This window comes from Convolutriloba macropyga, chromosome 3 (assembly GCF_964194025.1).
Source record: "Convolutriloba macropyga chromosome 3, txConMacr16.3, whole genome shotgun sequence".
Classification (NCBI taxonomy): domain Eukaryota; kingdom Metazoa; phylum Xenacoelomorpha; order Acoela; family Convolutidae; genus Convolutriloba; species Convolutriloba macropyga.
The window spans coordinates 8,512,958-8,535,061 of record NC_134470.1 but is presented as its reverse complement, the minus strand read 5'-3'; the positions used below and the strand labels follow the sequence as shown (position 1 = coordinate 8,535,061).

Below are 22,104 nucleotides of genomic sequence, written 5' to 3'. Positions count from 1 at the left end.
TTGTCTAATGAAATTGTGTCAGAGGACATCTAGCGATCATCATTTGATGTGCAGAGGTAAGTTCGTTTGCTTTAAAACTTTTACGCTCAATTTTAAGGTTATTTTGGGATTTTGTTTAAAAAGGTTGTTCGCCTAATTACTCAAAGATAGACCGTCGTCAAATATTGTATCATTACTGTTTTTGGGGAAATTGGGGAACAGCTCGTATAACTCCACAACAACGCGAAGACAATTCGTTGATTAGAAGAGTTGCTTTTCTTCTAGGAAAAGACGCTCGATTTTGAAAGTAGTCTTGTAAAACCCATGGAGATTTTAAAACCAATTGAAAGTTTTGATGAAAAAATTGTAGTGATATAGAATCAAAAGCTTTTGATAGATTCAGAAGACCAGCATAAACAATTTCCTTGCAATCAAATGCTTTTCTGAACGAATCGCGCGAAGACATTCATCGAATAGGCATCTTGAGTAGAATAATTAAAACAAATTGTTTTTTTCTCTGAAGATGTTTAACCAAAATGAGCTTGTAACAATCTCCCAAATATTGATAAATACCGGTTTGTTACTGATATTGGCCAATATTGACCTCTGGAATATAAAAGATCCTCTAGATGAGAAATCTAGAGGATCTTTTATTGAACAAAACTGCACTGTGGGAAAAATTCAAATACCTTGTATAAAGATTCGTTTTGATGTACTCTGTAATGAGATAGATAATAGGTAGTGCAAGGATTTTCGTACCTTTTTTGATTGTCTGTGGTGCTTTAAGTGATCGGCTTTCATGTGTCGTTTTTCTGTTTTTCGTTTCTCGTGCAGTAGATATCTGCTTTCATTGTCAAAACGGTTTTTAGACCGTTTTCTTAGTTTTGCGTGATTGGACGAACCATGTGTATGTCGAGGAAGCAAACATTCAAAGCATTTTAAAAACAAGAGACCTTAACACTTGGCAAACAAGTGGATGTTAAAAGGTCTCTTTACGTAAATATGAGCATTAATTGTTCCAACCCCTCTTGAGGGGGGAACTATATACTCAAATGGGTTTTTTTTGTTCAGGCTGATCGATATAATAATCGTAGAGAGTTGTGAGTTGTATCATTAGAAGGCCGGTCCAGCGTAGAATATGGAATTAAAAATGTTTTTTACATTTTCGTTTTTTTTGGGGAGTTATCGAAATTCAAACTTTTGTGAATAGTAGACGCATTTCAGCTGTTTTTTTTTTCACATTTTGACCAAATTTTCGTCAATTTTAAACAAATTTTCGGCAATTTTGCTAAAATATGTTGAATCTGTAAACTGAAATGTTATAAATTTTATCTCAAAAGGTAGAGGAGGGTTGTTAAATTGCTGATACGACTGTTTTGGGCTAGAATTTTGCTAAATTTTTCAAATTTGGGACTTTTTTTTTATCAAAAATGGGTCCAAATTTGTTTCAGCCCACTTGCTTTAGATTTGCTGGACATACAAATTAAAGTTGCGGCAGATTCTTCTTTAGCTCAAAATAACGTTCGTTGTACTCCCGCTGGCATGAAGAGTCTTCTGGAACTACAAATTTGCCATTTTTTTGCAAATTTAAACTCGATAATTATAAAAATTGAAATAATTATTTTTGACAAACTGTAAAGTTTTATTTAGAATTGGTTTATTTCGCAACCATTTCACTAATTGAGTGGTTTCTTAGACGCGGAGCAACAAATGGGCTGATCTTGATCTCACTGCTGATTCTATGACAAAAACTTTTTAGTTTTTAAGGGGGCGAGACCTTTCAAAATATTTCTGCTATGTAAATATCATTTATGTAAATTACAGAAAGATTTTCAAATCAGGGCTCAATTAATGATAGTTAATATTTTCATTAAACTAAACACAACGAGATTTTATTATGGATTCAGAGTTAAGATCATGGTTTTAAGGCTCTGACAAATTATTATCGTAAAACTTTAATTGAGTTCTTTCGTTTTGCTTTCATTTCTCCAGGCGTAGTTCAGTAAAACCAGGCGAGAGAGAGAGAGAGAGGCGTAGGCGTAGTTTCAGTAAAACAAGGTGGAAACCAACTTCCTGTGAGTTATAAGTTAATGTTGGTAACGGTATTATTTATACTCAACTATTAGTTTCCTTATTTTGGTACTACGCGTCTTCGGCTTTTCTTTTGTTTTTGGTCATAATTGCATATTTTTGTGTTCATTTTTTTTTCCTTGGCAAACTTATATTATTGACAACTCCAATTAATGAATGCATTGTAGGGAAATGGCAAAACGTTGGAAAAAGGCGCATCTGGATATGTCAAGTGTTTTTATTGAATAATTTTTTTTGGGCGGAGACATAGTTATCTCGCAATACTTTGTGGGTTTTTTATTTTGTCTATGTTTGCCTCTTTTCCTTGTTGTGTGCCAAATACCCGATAGAAGTAGATCTTAATTCCTTCCCCAAGACTTAATTTCTTTCCTAACACAACCTAGTTAAAGATTTCAATGTTAGCTGTTTGCTTTAATGACCTTCAATTTTAATTTAAATAATTTTTTTTTTCATCTGCTTCCTTTCTGCTTTCATTTTTGTCACCATGTAAATCGATCTCAATCATTTATTTTTATTAATTAAAAAATTTTTTTCGCGCTTGGTTAAACGTTGTGACTGCTTGCTTCTACCATTTCTTTTCATATAAAGTTTTCGAGATTTCTATACCGTTCAATTTTTTACTTTCTTTTTGTTGTCATGTCTAAGTAGTCCTTTTACAGAGAAGACTCGTTGATGTTAATATGAAGGTAAAATGATGATTTAGAGATCTTGCAGAAAACATCTTATGGTTATAGTTCTTTGAACAGTGACATGTCGTAAAACTTTGAGGTTTTGGCTTCTTTATGTATTTGTCTTTGATTAACGCGATGTTCGAAAACGTTCGTTTTAGTTAATCAATTTAAGTTTTAATTGACAATTACTTCTCTGCGTCCTTAATGATTTCAGTTGATATTTAATGTTATTAATAACTGTGAATTTAATTATTTTCAAAAATAGAAACGTATTTTTGAACTTCGCACGTCTTTGGTCTTTTTGTCAACCTGTTAACCAGTCGCATTGGGGACAGGTCTCATATCTTTAATTAAGTATAGGTTAAATTGTTTTCCTTTGGTTTTTATCTGATGCGAGTTTGAGTTTGTTATGACTTTTTTTATTATAGACATCGAGTTTTGGTCGTAAATATTGTTTGTTGTTTGGATTTTCTTATTGTCCTTTCTAGTAGTCCTATTAACAACTTTCGTTGGCACTCTAGCGTGGCTTTATCGCATTTCATTGGTTGTTTATATAACGATGTGTATGATTTTGAATGTTTTCTATCTCTTCATCATTTGGTAGCCAATTATGTCAAGAATGTGGATGAGCGGGGTCTGAACATTATGTGCGTACGCACATTACCGCGCGCGCCTTCTTGTTTGCCTATTTTATCAATTGCTCTGAAACGATGTGTTTCTGAGTTTCTCCCTTGATCGATTTTCGGAAGCCCTTGACCGATTGTTTCAAGGGTAGATCTTTGGCAGGCTCGACCCACTACGAGCCCTGTTGACCCCCGCCCCAAACGCATTTCACTCCCAACTCCTCCGACGATCCACCTAAGAGCTCCCCCAATGGACGCTCTTTTACTCCCTCTCTCCACCCTCTCGTGATTATACAACTATCACAAGTTAGCGGCTACCAAAGATAATTGAGAGGAACCGCTCGCCATTCAATTTGAGGAATTTGGCTTGCGTTAATCGATTGTTTGTCTGTTATTTTTCCGTTATCTCATTTCTTGTTTAAAGTTGAAGATAACATGTGTGAAGTCTGAACTTCAACCTGTGATCTAAGTACAGTAGTTATGAACTGATCGTTTCTGTTTCATATAGAGAGCGTGTCACAAAACTTAAGCGCGAGGAAACGTTTGAGAACTTCTTGACGAAATTCAAATAAAACATGTGTTGAAATTTCGAAGAAATGTCAACACTGCTAGACATTGTCATGAAATGAGCAGATCGATTTATGTCAAGTGCTTCTATAACGTTCTCTTGTTCGTTGTGAGGCCCTATTCTTGACTAAAGTCTAACTCCTATTGACAGTCCAATCAATATTTTACAAACCGACTTGCTACTGATATTGGCCTATAATTTGAGAAATTTAGAGGTTTTTTTATTGAACAAAACTGCAATGTATGAAAATTTCAAATACCTGGTGTAAAGATTCGTTCTTATGCACTCAGTAATGAGATAGATAATATAATAATAATAATAAAACAGAATTTAGGAAAAAGTCCAAGGGTTTTACATTAACCCCAGGTTGTTTCGTTCAGTTTATTAGATAACAAAATTCAGTTTTTTCACGTTCATGCAGTTGTTGCACCCACACATAATTCGCCAAGAGCACGTGTTGTTTTCATCGTAACGCAGTCTGAAGTAGACAAAATACAGATCGAGAAGTTTGGCTTTGTGGTTTTCATGAAATAGGATATCGTATTGGAAGAACTCATTAAAGGTGTTCGCAAGGTGGCAGGCTCTGTAACAATAATCGGATTCACATTTCCTGAGTTTTGGTTGTCGACATATGAAGTTACGAGTCCTTTGGTATCGAGTTGTACGTGGCTCGGTTATTGATACATGAAGTTTCCAGTTTAGATCAACTTTCCCCATTAAAATTTTTGCAAATAACAAAGCGACATGTAGCTCATGGTATAAGGATAAGGGAAGTAAATTGAGTTTTAAGAGTTGTTCTTTGTAAGGAATTTTGGCTCCAGTGATCCAATTTGCTGCTTTTTTCTGTACACTTTCAATTTGACTCAGTTCAACTTTGCCTGGTTTCCACACACTTGAGCCGTAACTGATAATTGGAACAACATAACTGACATACGAGTTTTTCCTGTTTGCGTAATTTGCCAAAGAAAGGTTTCTCTTGATAGAGTAAAGAGCGTTTAAAGCCTTTTGAGTACGAGATTGAGAATGAGTTGCCCATGTAAGAGTGTCGGCTACAACTACTCCTAGGTCTTTCATTACTGAAGTGCTTCCAAAACTGAAATTTGGCAAGCCGACTGTGCCGACGCCCTTCAACCACAAGCATTTACTTTTTGATAAATTTATTTCCATGAGATTACTTTGGCACCATTTCCAGATCCTCCGAATGTCGATATTTATTGCCACTGGGTTGGTTCCAACTATCTTGAAATCATCAGCGTAACCAAAGGAGTCTGACATGGAGCAGTTGGGAAGGTCATTGATAAAAACCAAGAAAAGCAAGGGACCGAGAACTGATCCTTGTGGCACTCCGCTGATAACGCTCAGTACAGTCGAGATAGTTCCGTTGATTCGAACCGTTTGCTTCCTGTTTGTGAGGTAGTGCAATGATTCAGAAATCAAGAAATTTGTAACGTCACTCTTTGACTTTGGATTAATGTTTAAGCCGGGGAAAGAGTGAACCAGCTCTTGAATTTCTTCTCGTAGGTACTCTTCTTCAATGGAATTAACAGAATGGTAAAGTGAGCTAGCGCCAAAAATTTTAAACATGAATTTGCAAGAAAATGAAATAATTCGAAAAAAGGGTAAATTGGAATGAGCTGTTGGTTTGAGTGGAGGAGGGTGAAGAGGATATCCACAGACTCCTACCACAGCAAGAATGTAGAAAAGATATGCAGGATAGATTGCAGTGATCACGATCAAAGAAACAAGGGGCCACCACGGTTGCCCCGATGGTTCATATAATCTGAAACTATTTAATAAGAAGTTGAAACTATTTAATATGAAGTGCAAGGTTTTAGTACCTTCTTTGATTGTCTAAGTAGGCATGGTGCCTTAAGTAATCGACTTCCATGTGTTGTTTTTTCTGCTTTTCGTTTCGTGCAGTAACTGAAATTTGGAAAAAAAAACAAAAATAATTCTTAGTAACATGTAACCTGAGAAATACATTGTCCATCCTTGCACTCGAACTGATTGTTGGGTGAGATTTGATCTGAATAATCATACGCCTCTTTCTTTCTATTGAACCCGAAACCTCCAACTTGGGCCCCGTCATTGCTGTCTATTTCTTCCTCATCTATAGCTTGGGCCTCATAATTGCTTTCTATTTCTTCCTCATCTCCAACTTGGGCCTCATCATTGCGTTCTCTTTCTTCCTCATCTCCGCCACAAGCCTCAACTGTTTTCAGTTCTCTTTCTCCCAAATAGCTTCTGTCCACAGCGCACTTTGGATGTATATTTTTGGCCGGTTCTAAAATTGTTCTCTCAAAGTTGACTTTCATATCAAGGATTTCATAATTCTTGCGCAATAGTATCGGTTCCATTTCTGTGAACACAATTGTCTTGTGCAAATCAAAGTCTCCGTTCAGCTTTTCAACCATTGAAAATTTTAACTTGTTAGAGTTACAAAGCGTGACGGCCGGAAATCGAATAGCTTTTTGGTGCTCAATTTGAATGTTGACAGAAATCGGATGGCTTGATACTTCTAGGAAAAGCGTCCATATTTGAAAGCACAGAAAAGAAGCAGAAATTAAAACAGATACGAGCCAGAATATCTTTCGTCGAAAATTTGTTGAAGATATTATGCGTGGAATTCCGTGAGCACTGCAGTCTAACAGCCAAGCTCTCAAAATCCACAAAAAGGATATCATTTCACGAGAGTCGTTCGATAAGTTTGAGTCGGTCTCCATTTTTGGTTGCCAAATTTTAATTTTTAGGAGACAGGTGAAAAAATGAGTGGTAAACAGCGTTCAGGAGTTTTGATAATTGAAATTTTCATATTGAGAGGGTTCATTTATGAGAAGGCGGTCTAATTCTGTTTCTTTCACTTTTCAAAAGAAAATGATCGCTTGGAAATAGTTAAATGTGGTTAAATTATTGATAAAATGTAACCAATATACACAGAACGCGTTTGGTTCGAAATATTAGGTGAGAAATTCATTTCGGCTCCGTTAAATGTTGGGGATTTGATTTGAGTTGGGAGAGTTATAATTAAATTTGAAATGAAACTTTATAACCGATTTGTTTCGGGTGATATTTAAACTCAGGACAGGAGTTTTTTCGAAGTAACGGATTAATTTTTTTTATCTGAATGAGGGGTATACTTGAGCCTTTTTGCAAGCAGACATAACAAAAATGTTATTTTTTGTTATATCCCCGAGTATGTTTATGAAAATTTGGTCGATGTAGTTGCAAAAAAAATAGTTGCACCCACTAAAACTAAGGGTGCGGTAGCGTATGAATTATCATGAATCTCTTCATGAGACAATTTAATTGGTTGAAACTTGCACTATGAATGTTAAATACATCTCAAGTACTTTGTAAAAATGATTATTCTTGTATTCTGAATTGAAAACAGTTGCTTATTGGAAATGAATCTTAGAGCAGAAAAAGAGTTTTTTTATCGTTCCTACAGCAATAACAACCAATAACTCTAACTCAAGCAGGTATCTTATTTAGATATGATAAAATTATAAACATAGTTTGAAATCGAATCGCAAGATACCATAGAAATTTTTGTCGATGTTCTTGTTTCAGGTTTGCAATGATATATTTAATGGACATATACATAGCTGACTAAGTCCAAGTGCACACACGGTGTAAGTAACGATGTTTGCAATCGGTTATGTGAATCGACCCACTTTACCTACTTCTAACTCCCGATCTCCAGTCACCAAAAAGATTCTCTCCATTAGTTGGAAGATTGACCACTTCCAAACAAGGTCAGACCCCAATCTCAACAAACTAGCTCTAAATATGCTCATTTTAATTTGAAATGCTATTTGAAAACTGCAAATGCAAAAATGTCCTCAAGGAGCGATTCAGTTGTTCAGAAGTTTTTCAATGGTTGCCTTTTTGTATCTCGGCAAACGATATCTCAGACATACTTGACGTAACAGAAAAGTTGAAATTGATCCAACGCTAGTCTGTCGTTTCTTCCGGTTTTCTAAAGATTTTTTAAATAAAAAGCTTTTTAGGGGGCCTTTAATTGTCGATAAACGTTGAAATTTTATCACTGAAGAATAAATAATTGCATATGAAGACTTTACCTGAAATTCGATAAATCTGACATGTAAAGTGAACATTTACATATTGTGCAATTTTACTGTTTTAAGTTTAAAAATATTTGCCTGATGGTTTTTCGTGGGAAAAGTTGTAAAAACACGACCAACTTTATGGGAAGTTATTTTAACTTCTGTACGATACTTCAGATCTGGGGTAATTCAGAGCGTTCTATTCTCAACCAATTCACTTTGTTCATCAACGTCTTCAGTTTCGGGAGCTGATGGTGGCGAACCTCTTTCCGGCTCCATGCAGAGTGGTAGCGGAGGACACGATAATCAACCTTCTGAAATTTGGTGTCTTGAATTGGACACCAACAGATCACCCTTCGGTTTGTCTTGTCGCTATTTTCTTTACTTTTGACCCCCGTTTTTTACGCACCCGGTCAAAATGTGTATTGGTTTCTAAAGAGTTGTTTTTCTAAAAAAGTTGACAGCAAATATGCAGCTAATGGCTTGGGTTCCATTTTTACTGGATATTTTGAGGCTTCAATTTTGATTTTTGTTGAAATCTTAAGCATTCGATTTGAGGTAGTTGATTGAAATGCAACAAATATGGCAGTTCCTTTTTAAAATCCAAAAAGACATCAGCGAAAGATCAAGAGAAAAAGAAGTTAAGTTTAACCGAAAAATCAAAATTTGAGTCAACTGAGAAATTCACTAGGTGATTTTTCGTCATAAGTTTTATGTAGAAAAACTAGAAAAATTTGAGAAATTTAACTAGGGAAATTGAAAAATTTTAATTTAAGTGCAAAAGGCGCCTCGTTGTCTTATTTAATTCGTTTTCATTTACTTGCACGAATACTAATTAGGTACGTTTTTGATGCAATTTAGCTAACTAAAAGGTCTTCGTGTTCTCAAAATATTAACTAGATTAGTGGCAATTGTTATTTAGATAAATTTGAAAAGGCTGTCTGTTCAGATTGAATTTGAAATATGGCCAGAGGGATTTGTAGGGAGGAATTTGAAATATGGCCAGCGGGATTTGTTGGGAGATGGTTTAGGTTTTCTCTTTATGAATAAAATGTATAGAAATTTGAGTAAAACATTTAATTTGAAAATTTTGCGAAATGAAAAATCGTTTTTGGAAATGTTTGCTGTTGTTGAAATTTTCGTCGATGAGAGCAGCTGATTTTATCAGGCAATTGAACTTATTGATGCCCTCTTTCAAGTTTTCAATTGTTATTTTTTAGTTAAGAGTTGAAAGTGTCAAAGTGTGCTTTTGTTACTGCTAGGAGCGACTAAGTTAAAGCAAAAAAGTTAGATAAAAAGTACATTTTTCAAAGCCATTTTCTTGTGTGCGAGATTTTTGGGGTGCTTTTCGATGCCTTAACAACCAATTTTATTAAATGAGTTCCGCTGTCCTCTTTTTCAGCTGTTCTTGATTGTACTCTTGATTCACTAAGTTAAAATAATAAATAATATCGTTGAGCAATTCAAGGAAATATGGAATTAAGGAAAAATTAAGGAAATAAGGAAATTAAGGAAAAATATACCTTTTTTTTACTATAATTAATAAAAAAAATAAAATTTACCCTATTTTTTGCACACATTTGCTTTAGAAAGTCTAAACAAGCATTTTCCATGCAATGTTAACAGAGTTTTGAAAATAGTTCTGCGAATATGTCCCCGGAGGATTTTTAAAAAACAAAACATGTTTTTGTTTACAGAAGTTAATATTTTATAACTGAAAACAAGCCTTATCAAAACAGTGCTATTGGAATTTGTACGAACCGTTAATTAATAGCCGATGTCAATCTCTCGACGCCTATTATTTAGGCGCTCTCCTTTTTAATTCGCTTTACCTGTTGATCGCGTTTTTCGTTTTCACGATTTTCACGCTTGACTTCTGACTTACCTCACTTACTGTTTCAACTGAATGGATTTTAAGTTCTTTCTGGCATTGGATTACTTAATGTAGTGAATACGGTCAAAGTAAAATGAGGAAAATCAAAAGAAACGGGATAAACATATAAAGCCCGGTCATTACGCCATACTGCATTAGGTTATGAAAGTTCATTAAAGCGAATGCTAGCTGGCATTGGTATTATGCTTAATAGCCTCAATTTAGAGGCTGAATTAAATGTTATTTTAGAATATAACCGAATAAGCAGAATTTACTCACCGATAAGAACACTTTGACACTTAGAATAATTATGTCAATATGTATCTCTTCCTTTTTCCTTTTCTGTTTCAATCCAATGTGCGTCAAGCGGGTCAAATACGGTTATTTTCCGGCAATTTGCTGGCTATATTTTATAATATTAGTTCATTTGAATATGCAACCGAACTAGTGTAAGAGTTTCCAAGTAATTTAAAAATAGCGTTCAAGTTTTTCTTGGCAGTGGCACATATAGTGGCGCACTTGACAGTGGCGTGTATAGTTCCAGTAATATTGCAGATCCAAGAGCAGGCATCAACAAATCGTTTTCAAATGCAATAGTTTTAAAAAGACCAAATGTGCAGATTCCGGCTGTTTTGTACTTCTCATATTTTTGTTTCAAATACGTCTCAAAAATTCTGCTCGGGAATCTCCTACTGTTTGATTTGCAATTTTTTTTGACATTTTTTAGTATGAATTTGCTCAAGATTATACTAAGAAAGTTGCTCCAAAAGTATCAAATTCAGACAACAACTTAGCTCACCATGCTATATCATTACGGTTATGTTTCTGTCTTTATATTTTTTTTATCTATAATACATCGTGAATTAATACAAATCTTTGTTATCAAACTTTGATTCGGAATCAAAAGTTTTTGCTCATTAAAGGTTCAAATAAGTGTCTTTATATACTGTCATTGTAATGCGACTGTTAATATTTTCACAAATCAAACTTATTTTTAGGATTTTGGGCAAGAGTTCATATTTAGTTTGCCTTTTCTTAGACCTTCACTCGTGTATTAATTGAATTGCAGCAGTAATTAACCAGCAACGGCAAATCGAAATATTAAATCGATAAAAAGTGCCCGAAGGGATTACCGAAGAGAAGTACATCTCATCAAGTAGTAACCCAGTGTAGTGTCTAAAAAATGTTTAGAAGAGCGGGGCCAATTGTCCATGCAGCAAGAGCGTGATCAACAAGTCCCTGTGTGCAATAACATGAACAGATATCAGACATCACTGCAAGATACCAACATTCGATTCAGACCTACTACAACTTCTGCAAACTCAACCACAAGATCGGATCTGAACGGAGGTTTCATAAACTCATCAAATGTACCTAGTGAGCCCTCAAATTCGGCTTCAAGGGGTGCTGTGGGTTCTGATTTTGAAGCTGGAACTGGGCACAGTAACCTACACTCTCAGTTTACTGGTGGACAACATGCAAATGGTTCTGGTGCGAATAGTTCCGCTCTTTTGCATCATGCTGCGGATTCCTCAACGTCCAATTACATGTCGCTGTATTTGAGACTGGTGTATTGGAAACAGGAGTTTAGCTATGTGCACTTGAAGGTATGTTCAAGTTGCTTTTTGATTGCTCTCATTTGGAGTGTGAAGCGATTATTGTAAACATATCTGTCTTTTTATGCAAAATATTTGCTCGACCGGTTTCTTCTAGAACATTCTCAATGCTTACCTTGAATTCGAAATGCCTGAACTCTTTAGATGTGAGAACTCATTGTCATTAGACATTTTAATAGCTTGTGTGTTTTTGCCGTTTTGAAATTGACCAGACTATTGCCTGAAAATTGAGGCCTAATCGTTTGGGGTTTTGTAAGGCATCGAAAAGCACCCCAAAAATCTCGCACACAAGAAAATGGCTTTGAAAAATGTACTTTTTATCTAACTTTTTTGCTTTAACTTAGTCGCTCCTAGCAGTAACAAAAGCACACTTTGACACTTTCAACTCTTAACTAAAAAATAACAATTGAAAACTTGAAAGAGGGCATCAATAAGTTCAATTGCCTGATAAAATCAGCTGCTCTCATCGACGAAAATTTCAACAACAGCAAACATTTCCAAAAACGATTTTTCATTTCGCAAAATTTTCAAATTCAATGTTTTACTCAAATTTCTATACATTTTATTCATAAAGAGAAAACCTAAACCATCTCCCAACAAATCCCGCTGGCCATATTTCAAATTCCTCCCTACAAATCCCTCTGCAAAAAAGTTAGATAAAAAGTACATTTTTCAAAGCCATTTTCTTGTGTGCGAGATTTTTGGGGTGCTTTTCGATGCCTTAACAACCAATTTTATTAAATGAGTTCCGCTGTCCTCTTTTTCAGCTGTTCTTGATTGTACTCTTGATTCACTAAGTTAAAATAATAAATAATATCGTTGAGCAATGCAAGGAAATATGGAATTAAGGAAAAATTAAGGAAATAAGGAAATTAAGGAAAAATATACCATTTTTTTACTATAATTAATAAAAAAAATAAAATTTACCCTATTTTTTGCACACATTTGCTTTAGAAAGTCTAAACAAGCATTTTCCATGCAATGTTAACAGAGTTTTGAAAATAGTTCTGCGAATATGTCCCCGGAGGATTTTTAAAAAACAAAACATGTTTTTGTTTACAGAAGTTAATATTTTATAACTGAAAACAAGCCTTATCAAAACAGTGCTATTGGAATTTGTACGAACCGTTAATTAATAGCCGATGTCAATCTCTCGACGCCTATTATTTAGGCGCTCTCCTTTTTAATTCGCTTTACCTGTTGATCGCGTTTTTCGTTTTCACGATTTTCACGCTTGACTTCTGACTTACCTCACTTACTGTTTCAACTGAATGGATTTTAAGTTCTTTCTGGCATTGGATTACTTAATGTAGTGAATACGGTCAAAGTAAAATGAGGAAAATCAAAAGAAACGGGATAAACATATAAAGCCCGGTCATTACGCCATACTGCATTAGGTTATGAAAGTTCATTAAAGCGAATGCTAGCTGGCATTGGTATTATGCTTAATAGCCTCAATTTAGAGGCTGAATTAAATGTTATTTTAGAATATAACCGAATAAGCAGAATTTACTCACCGATAAGAACACTTTGACACTTAGAATAATTATGTCAATATGTATCTCTTCCTTTTTCCTTTTCTGTTTCAATCCAATGTGCGTCAAGCGGGTCAAATACGGTTATTTTCCGGCAATTTGCTGGCTATATTTTATAATATTAGTTCATTTGAATATGCAACCGAACTAGTGTAAGAGTTTCCAAGTAATTTAAAAATAGCGTTCAAGTTTTTCTTGGCAGTGGCACATATAGTGGCGCACTTGACAGTGGCGTGTATAGTTCCAGTAATATTGCAGATCCAAGAGCAGGCATCAACAAATCGTTTTCAAATGCAATAGTTTTAAAAAGACCAAATGTGCAGATTCCGGCTGTTTTGTACTTCTCATATTTTTGTTTCAAATACGTCTCAAAAATTCTGCTCGGGAATCTCCTACTGTTTGATTTGCAATTTTTTTTGACATTTTTTAGTATGAATTTGCTCAAGATTATACTAAGAAAGTTGCTCCAAAAGTATCAAATTCAGACAACAACTTAGCTCACCATGCTATATCATTACGGTTATGTTTCTGTCTTTATATTTTTTTTATCTATAATACATCGTGAATTAATACAAATCTTTGTTATCAAACTTTGATTCGGAATCAAAAGTTTTTGCTCATTAAAGGTTCAAATAAGTGTCTTTATATACTGTCATTGTAATGCGACTGTTAATATTTTCACAAATCAAACTTATTTTTAGGATTTTGGGCAAGAGTTCATATTTAGTTTGCCTTTTCTTAGACCTTCACTCGTGTATTAATTGAATTGCAGCAGTAATTAACCAGCAACGGCAAATCGAAATATTAAATCGATAAAAAGTGCCCGAAGGGATTACCGAAGAGAAGTACATCTCATCAAGTAGTAACCCAGTGTAGTGTCTAAAAAATGTTTAGAAGAGCGGGGCCAATTGTCCATGCAGCAAGAGCGTGATCAACAAGTCCCTGTGTGCAATAACATGAACAGATATCAGACATCACTGCAAGATACCAACATTCGATTCAGACCTACTACAACTTCTGCAAACTCAACCACAAGATCGGATCTGAACGGAGGTTTCATAAACTCATCAAATGTACCTAGTGAGCCCTCAAATTCGGCTTCAAGGGGTGCTGTGGGTTCTGATTTTGAAGCTGGAACTGGGCACAGTAACCTACACTCTCAGTTTACTGGTGGACAACATGCAAATGGTTCTGGTGCGAATAGTTCCGCTCTTTTGCATCATGCTGCGGATTCCTCAACGTCCAATTACATGTCGCTGTATTTGAGACTGGTGTATTGGAAACAGGAGTTTAGCTATGTGCACTTGAAGGTATGTTCAAGTTGCTTTTTGATTGCTCTCATTTGGAGTGTGAAGCGATTATTGTAAACATATCTGTCTTTTTATGCAAAATATTTGCTCGACCGGTTTCTTCTAGAACATTCTCAATGCTTACCTTGAATTCGAAATGCCTGAACTCTTTAGATGTGAGAACTCATTGTCATTAGACATTTTAATAGCTTGTGTGTTTTTGCCGTTTTGAAATTGACCAGACTATTGCCTGAAAATTGAGGCCTAATCGTTTGGGGTTTTGTAATAATTATTGTCGCAGCAAATGAAAAGTCGGGTGTCGTCCAGTTTATGGAGTAAAAAGGAAAACCGAAAGAAATCACTCGCCTTGGATTGAGAGTTCAATCCTTTTCCTCCCTGTAGCCGTTTGTGTGATGATGAGCTCTCACCTTGAGCCATAGATTCAGGTCGAGAATAGCCTGACCAACTTTGGCTACAACGGTGGAATCACGTGAAAGTTTCAGACGCACAAAAAGCGACAATAGTGAAGCTGTCTGTGTGAGGATCAGCTCTTACTTAACCATAGCTGCAGGTTGACCATAGCCTGATCAATGTTGGCTGCAATGATGGTACCACGTGAAAGTTTCCGACGCAAAAAAAAGTGGCTACAGTCACCAAAAAAAAGAGCAATGCTGCTCATGAAAAGATAAGTCTGAAATGTGGGGAATAATAAGAAAAAGGGCAGCTGAAAACAGGCTTCTGTAGGCCTAATGTTGTTCCGCTGCGATTACGCAGAAACCACAATTATTAATTAATTAGTTACCAAAAAAGCAAAGCTCTGCATGAAAAAACTGGTCTGAAACGCGGAGAATAAAAAAGGGGGCACCCAAGTGATCTAATGCTGTTCCGCTTCGATTATGCAGAAACCACAATTATTAATGTTAATACCGCCCCAATTTATCTTCAAGAAATGTTCTCCGTAATGTTCGACGGAAAAGAAGCCTTCTCATTTTTAAAGAGCTAATTAATAATAATTAAGAGATCAATTGTTGCGTAGGCTGGAGTTTTCACTGATCGTATGGACGTGACAGTGTTGGGAGAGAAAGACTTCCAAACGGATGAGCCAATCGGGTGGGCCCAGTTCCTCAACAAAGAGAGTGTCTCAAAATTCATTCTGGGCCAGGACAAGCAGGATGACAAACAGGGGTACATTCAACTGTACTTGGAGCTCATTCTTAATGAGAGCAAGAAAAAGGTTGACTTAATTTTGACTTTAAATATATTCAATTTCAGTTTTGAACTCGGTTTTGTTAACTATTTAAGAATTATCGCTTTTGTTAACTATTTTTAGTAGCAATTTTATTATTGGGGTCGTAGTTTGGAGGCACTTTTTTTCTTTTTGCTACTAAGATTTTAAAAAAACTTTTGGGTCATTTCATTTGGGCTGTACTTTTGAGGTCAAAAGGTAAGGTTCTTAACGATTATGTTACTCCAGTTGCTGCTAGTTGAAGAGTATACCTCCAAGTCTCTTATTGACACAATTTAGGTGCTGCTCGCGCAAAACGGCCCAATTAAGTATTTAAGCTACACCACCGCTATATTAAAGGGCTCCGCCTGCCGTTTGAGAGCAATTTATAACGAAACGTTAGTAGGTTTAAGTTTGTGATTTGATCTTTAGGAAGGCGTGGAGTGTAAAGCTCTGGCCCACTCTGACCTGATAATGGACTTCAGTGCCCTTTTGAATCAGAGGTCTCTCAGTGACATCACACTAGTCTGTGGTGACAAGAAGCTAGATGCACACAAGGCTGTCTTAGCTGCACGATCCCCCATATTCAGGGTCAGTTCAGTTATCTTCTATAAGTTATACGTCATAGTTTGAGGTTGGTTTATTGTATGTAAACGGTATTGATGGCGTGCGACTGCTATTGATGCAAATAAAACGATATTGGTGCAACAAAAACAAAGCTGATATAGATGCCAAGTAGACACTGAAATTAACCAAGTTGTACAACTTCTTAAGGATAGAAATACAATAGGACAAGTTGTAGCTGAACTAAACATCTAGCTGCAATAAGATGTGAAAGAAATGGTTTCTACGTACCTGAATGTTACATAATTGGAGCTATAAAGAATATCCTAAAAACGTCCAATGAATTATCCTGTCATGCTTCCATTTTCGCTGTTCACGTTTTGTGGCTATTACCGTTTAAGTTCATTCGTGAGCTGTAGAGATCCTGAAAGAATTTCATTGGTATCTGTCAAACACTTACCCAGTGCTCCGTGGCATCTAACACGGGTCAAAAGATTTAAAGAAAATGAATTTGAAATTAAGTTTTAACTGAAAATATACAAGTTGGAGCTAGTATTAATCTATGTGAAATAATACAAAGAAATTTTATGTTAACCTAAAAAAGTTTCACATGATTGGCATTTGAAAGTTTTCGGTCACGTCTTGGTGGACATTATTTCTAAATTATATTATTTTTTTGTATGTTATGAATATCGTCACCTTTTGTACTTCAAATGTGATAAATGATTTCAGGCAATGTTCATGCACCCTTCACAGGAGAACCAGACCAATCAAATTGAGTTAAAAGACGTCGACTACGAGATACTAGAGGAACTAATCTACTTCATATACACTGGACAAGTGGCCAAATTGGATCTCCTTGCCGACTCTTTGCTTCCAGTCGCTGACAAATACGCAATAGTCTCTCTTGTGAAACTATGCGAAGAATCGCTATCATTCAATTTGACAGTTGACAACGTTGTTCATAGACTAGTTTTGTCATATCTTCATAATGCGGTAACTCTGAAGCGAGCGGCTCTTGGTTTTATCGAAAGGAATATTTGTACAGTTAGGAAGACCGAGGGTTGGGTCCAGGCGCAGCTGAAGTACCCCCAGTTGTTTTTGGAGTGCTTCCCGTTTACAGAGCAGTTATCCCTTATTGTGTCAAAAAGCATGATGTCATTCTGAAAACAATCAAATAACTAGTACTGAAAGTTAGTGAAAAGTTTAAATCATGTTCGCTTATGGATATGAATATTATCAGTTAAATAAAATAGTTTTAGATTGTCTTTCTGCTTGAGCCGAAAAGCAAGATTTCGAAAGTTGCTGCTGTGTTTGCCCGATTGCTGTTGGGATTTCAACTCAATTATTTTAGGCTGAACGTTTAAAAAGTAAAATGGCAGGAAACTGAACCTAAGTATGTTAGAACAAAGTGCTTAGTCGACCGAGTCTTGAACACGAGGGAGACCAGGTTTTGTGTTCTATTTTTTAGAGAATCAAAGGGTAAATAAATAATTGGGCGCTTTTTGTCAACACTTTTGTCCAGTCGAAAGTGAGTTTTTCTCGGCACGAGAGGGCGACTAAGTAGGGCAAGCAAAATTATTTTTTGGAGGGGCAACTAAGTAGGTATGATTTTTTGACAAATACGCTGTAAAACTTTCTTCTGCGTACTTGTTTTTCACGTGCGTTTCTAAATTTAGATTTCAAACTAAATCAACAGATTGTGCTGCCCCGCTGAAGCCTGACAATGCTAAGTTTTTTTAAAGCATTTAACACCAGGAAAAATTTTAACCTTTTCTCAAAACAAATATAAATACTTTTGAAATTTTGTTTTGTTTGATGTTTGCTTTTTGTTTGGTGCAGCTCGAGTTGTGTAATTATGGTTTTGCGACTTTCAACTCTCAGTAATTTCGCTCGAACAAAATTCAAAGCAATTATTGTAGTCGTGTCTTTGGCATTTTTTTACAATCCAAATTATATGGATTGTATTGGTGTGCTGTTTTTTTCAAGATGTGTTTATTTTTAGGATTTTTCACGTCAATAATATTCAAATTAGAGTGATGATTTCAGTCACGCTGAGGTGGTGAAGGGAGCGAGTAATCAAGTGGAACTGAGGCGTGATTTTTTGCTCACTTTTAAAGTGGAGTGCTTAATTGATGTTTGAGCAGGTTTTTAGAGGGATTTTTTTTACGTGTGTCACGATACGAGAGGGCGAATAAGTACGGCAGGCAAAATTGTATTTTGGAGGGGCAACTAAGTAGGTATGATTTTTATACAAATGCGCTATAAAATCTATTTTTTGCGTACTTGTTTTCTACGTGCGTTTCTAAGACTAAATTGCAAACTAAATTAACAAATTGTGCTGCCCCGGGGTTTTAGTGCCTGACATAATTTTTTCTCAGAAAGGCCATATTTTTTCTCAAAAATGCCGTTTAAGCCTGAGAATGCTACGCTTTTTAAAAAGCATTTAATTCTTAAGAACAGTTTAACCTTTTCTCAAAATAAATATAAATACTTTTGAAATTTTCTTTTGTTTGATGTTTGCTTTTTGTTTGATTCAGCTCAAAATGTGTAATTTTGTTTTTGCGCCTTTTAACTCTCATTAATTTCACTCGAACAAAATTCGAAGCAATTAGTGTAGCCGTGTCGTTTGCATTTTTTTTTGCAATCCAATTAATATGGATTGTATTGGTGTGCTGTTTTTTTTCACTGATATAATCATTTTCATGATTTTTCTTGTGAGGGGAACGAAAAATCAAGTGGAACCGAGGCGTCATTTGTAGCTTACTTTTAAAATTGAGTGAATAATTGATGTTTGAGCAAGTTTTTAGAGGGATTTTTTCGCGTGTGTCAATTCAACTTCTAGCTATTAAAATGATGCACATGCGTTCTAATTGCACCTATTTGCAATCGCTGGACTTCACCAATGTGCAGCTTTGACTTTTTTTTACTTTGACACTATTTTTAGTCATAAAATAATATAGTATTTGAATTGGCACCTTTTTAAAAATATTAGTCTTGTCCTAATGACAGATTTTTTGGTCGCTAATCAGACATAAATTAAGCTAACTTTTGGCGTGAGTTCTTAGCAAGAAGTTTTCTTGACTCTGACGCTATTATTACTCATGTCTATAGTTAGTGTTTGAATTTTTTGTGTATTTGTTGAACTTCATGTTTTCTTACCACTTAGTCTAGTTAAGGACAGGTCTCATTGTTTCCTAATAGAGAGCAAGTTGTTTGTTTTATTTTCAGTTTGAAGCTATTGATTTCCTTTACCTTTTACATTAATTGTCTTCAGCAAATTTCGACTTTTTGCGAATTTTTGTTTCATATTTTAGTTTCTATTAAAGTCAGGTATCCTTAGCTTCTAAGGATGCTTATTTCAATCGAGTTTGTCGTTTAGGGTGATTGCTATTGCTTTCTATAAATTATAAGGCGCTCGATGTCAAATGATAGAAATGAGTTTTGAGTTCTGCATGTATTTGTAGTTATTGCTGTCTTCTCTTAATCTCAATCGTTCGCCAATGAAAACTTATTTTAGTTGAAAACGTTTTTTCGGCTTGTAGCTAATGCTGCCGTTGACTTTGATTTTGACACTGCCTAAACTGATTTTTTTAGCCTTTCATTTTCTTGTTGTTTTTGTGCTCCTGTCGCTCACTCAAGGAAATAGTTCCCCTTGTCCTTTTATTGCGGTGTGATTTTGGTCAATTTTTATGCTTCAATTTTGCTATTTCTTCCATTGGCTGATATACCGCTTTTTTTGAATTATTTTATTGAATTTTTGTATCTTGCCTTCATTTGTAGTTATGTTGTTCCTTTTTCCAATAGAACTGCTAAAGGGTATATTAAGACTTGTAAAGTTTTATGAGATTCTGTGGTTAAGGATTTTGAAATGTAATCGTGTTTATTTTACTTTCACTTCTGAAATTTCCCTTTTCAGTCATTAGATCTACTTAAAAATATTCAGGACTAGTAAAATTTTACGGAATGATAATGTTAAGGTTTCTGGAATGGAGTTGTGTTAATTAATAGCCGCCGTCAGCCTCTCAAACGGCTATTATTTAGGTGCTCTCCTTTTTTTTTAATTCAAAGAGTTTTAATTGTATTGGGGCGCTGTCTTTAAGGTCTGTCCACACATTTTTATGATTTTTGAAGTAGTAGTTTTGTTCACGCCGAGCAGGAAATGGAGCGAGAAAGTGAGTTGTTTTACGGCATGATTTTTTTTCCCTCAAATTTTAAAGTGGACTGAGAAAACTTTGATCAAACATTAGCTTTTTGTTAGTGGTTTTATGTTCACATGCGGTAATTTCATTTTGATTTTTACTGTTTTTGCAATTTTTGGAGCGGATTTCTTTCTGAATGGTTTACCAAATCCATTCATAGTCCATTATAAGCCTAGTTTTTGTTTGAACCAAATTTCTCTTTCTAGCTAGTGGTTTTTTTTCACATGCGGCATTTTGACATTGATTTTAAGTTTTTTTTTTTTAATTTTTTGGATCTGGTTTGTATTGGAAATGGTTTTTACCATTTTTACCAACTCTCTCATCGTCCGTGCTAGGTCTAGTGTTTTTAGTCTATGAGAACGCTGTGAAATGTATATCAGGACTTGTCCTGTTATGTTTTTTTAATTCGCTTCACCTTTTGATCACGATTTTCGTTTAACCTTTTTCGATTTTCACGTTTGACTTTTTTCACTCACTGTTTCAACTGAATATATTTTAAATTCTTGTATGCATTTAATTACGCAATATGGTGAATACGGCCAAAGTGAAAAGAGCAAAAAAAGAGACCGGATAAACCCTGTTCATTAAGTCATTGAAAATTAGGTTATCAAAGTTCATTAGAGTGTCTGATAGCTGATATCGGTATTTAGCTTGTTTGCTTTCAATTTAGAAGCTGAATTAAGTGTAGTTTCAGAATCTAACTGAAACTGCAAGAGAAATTAGAACGTCTTCTGACACTGAAAAAAGCAGAGACCAAGATTCAGTCATTTTTTTCTTTTTCTGTTTCAATCCCGATATGCATCAAGCTCGTCAACGGCGGATTTTTTCCGGCAATCTGCCGGCTATGTTATTACTTTGACTCCACTGATTAGAACTGCTATGGCGGATTGGAACTGCACTGATTTTCAAAAATGTTCTGATTTCCAATTTTCTTTGTTCTCGCCCCTCTTTTGCTTTGTCTGCCATTGATTGCCGCTAGGTTATTGTATTGTATATTCATTCCGAGCATGCGCAGGGTCAATATTTTCGTGAAGTAATTTATTATTTGTTTTCAAAAGACTAGATCTGGGAAAACTAAATTTTCTAATTGTTTCCAGATTCATTTTTTGCGCACATAGGGTCATGGGTTTTTTTGCCTGTTTTAGTTTGATATTGATTTAAAATTTCAAATGTCGAATCATTAGTTAATTCAATTATGTGAATTGCAATTCAGGACATGTCAGTCTGTATTTTTTCTGACTTTTTGTCTGTTTTGACTCTTCGAGTTACTTTTTTTTATCACGCTTGACTTTAGACTTTTGCATGATTTAAATTGCTCTCATTCACGATTTTAAGCAGCTTATTTCAAGTGGCGGAATTTTTTTCTCTTAAAATCAAATGGAAAGCGTTCCAAAATTGTTTCCATTTCACCAAAATGAGATCGAATAACATCATTTGAACTCAGTAAACCTAATGCGCCGATCGTCCCCAACGACGGAAGCAGGCTGGATTAAAATCGAGCACATCAAGTGTTCGAGATAACTTTGGCAGACATTTGAATTACCCTTTTGATCCAAAAGCGAATGGTTTCAAGCTGTTTCAGATCAGCCAACGCATGCATTCGCCGATGGTTTTGTCCGTCTACTTTTGCTGCAGTTACTTTATAGTTTTTTTTTGAAGGGTGAATGTTTTTCCTGGGAGGAATTAAGTTGCTATTTGTATACGAAGTTAGGTTTTCTGTTGTCATGCGTGTGGGTTTAACTGATTCCATGATATTTACCGTTATTGCTGTCGATATATTTTTCTTTGAAAATTGAAGCTA

General features: G+C 35.3%; 1 protein-coding gene across 1 annotated transcript; it reads left to right on the top strand.

Annotated features, from left to right (window-relative positions):
• The first annotated feature begins 7,505 nt into the window (after window positions 1–7,505).
• On the top strand, window positions 7,506–17,367 carry LOC142335909 (speckle-type POZ protein-like). Its single transcript, XM_075384273.1, has 7 exons — window positions 7,506–7,687; window positions 8,177–8,358; window positions 11,064–11,357; window positions 14,155–14,333; window positions 15,349–15,546; window positions 15,970–16,128; window positions 16,834–17,367. Exons 1-7 carry the CDS (start codon window positions 7,575–7,577, stop codon window positions 17,266–17,268), a joined length of 1,560 nt encoding a protein of 519 aa, XP_075240388.1. The 5' UTR covers window positions 7,506–7,574; the 3' UTR covers window positions 17,269–17,367.
• The last annotated feature ends 4,737 nt before the right edge of the window (window positions 17,368–22,104 follow it).

Bases quoted from the DNA above. Each gene is read 5' to 3' on its own strand.
- LOC142335909 (XM_075384273.1), top strand. From the start codon at position 7,575: ATGTTTGCAATCGGTTATGTGAATCGACCCACTTTACCTACTTCTAAC. The intron at 14,334-15,348 runs GTATGTTCAAGT...ATTGTTGCGTAG, and splicing joins TTAGCTATGTGCACTTGAAG to GCTGGAGTTTTCACTGATCG. The intron at 16,129-16,833 runs GTCAGTTCAGTT...AAATGATTTCAG, and splicing joins CACGATCCCCCATATTCAGG to GCAATGTTCATGCACCCTTC.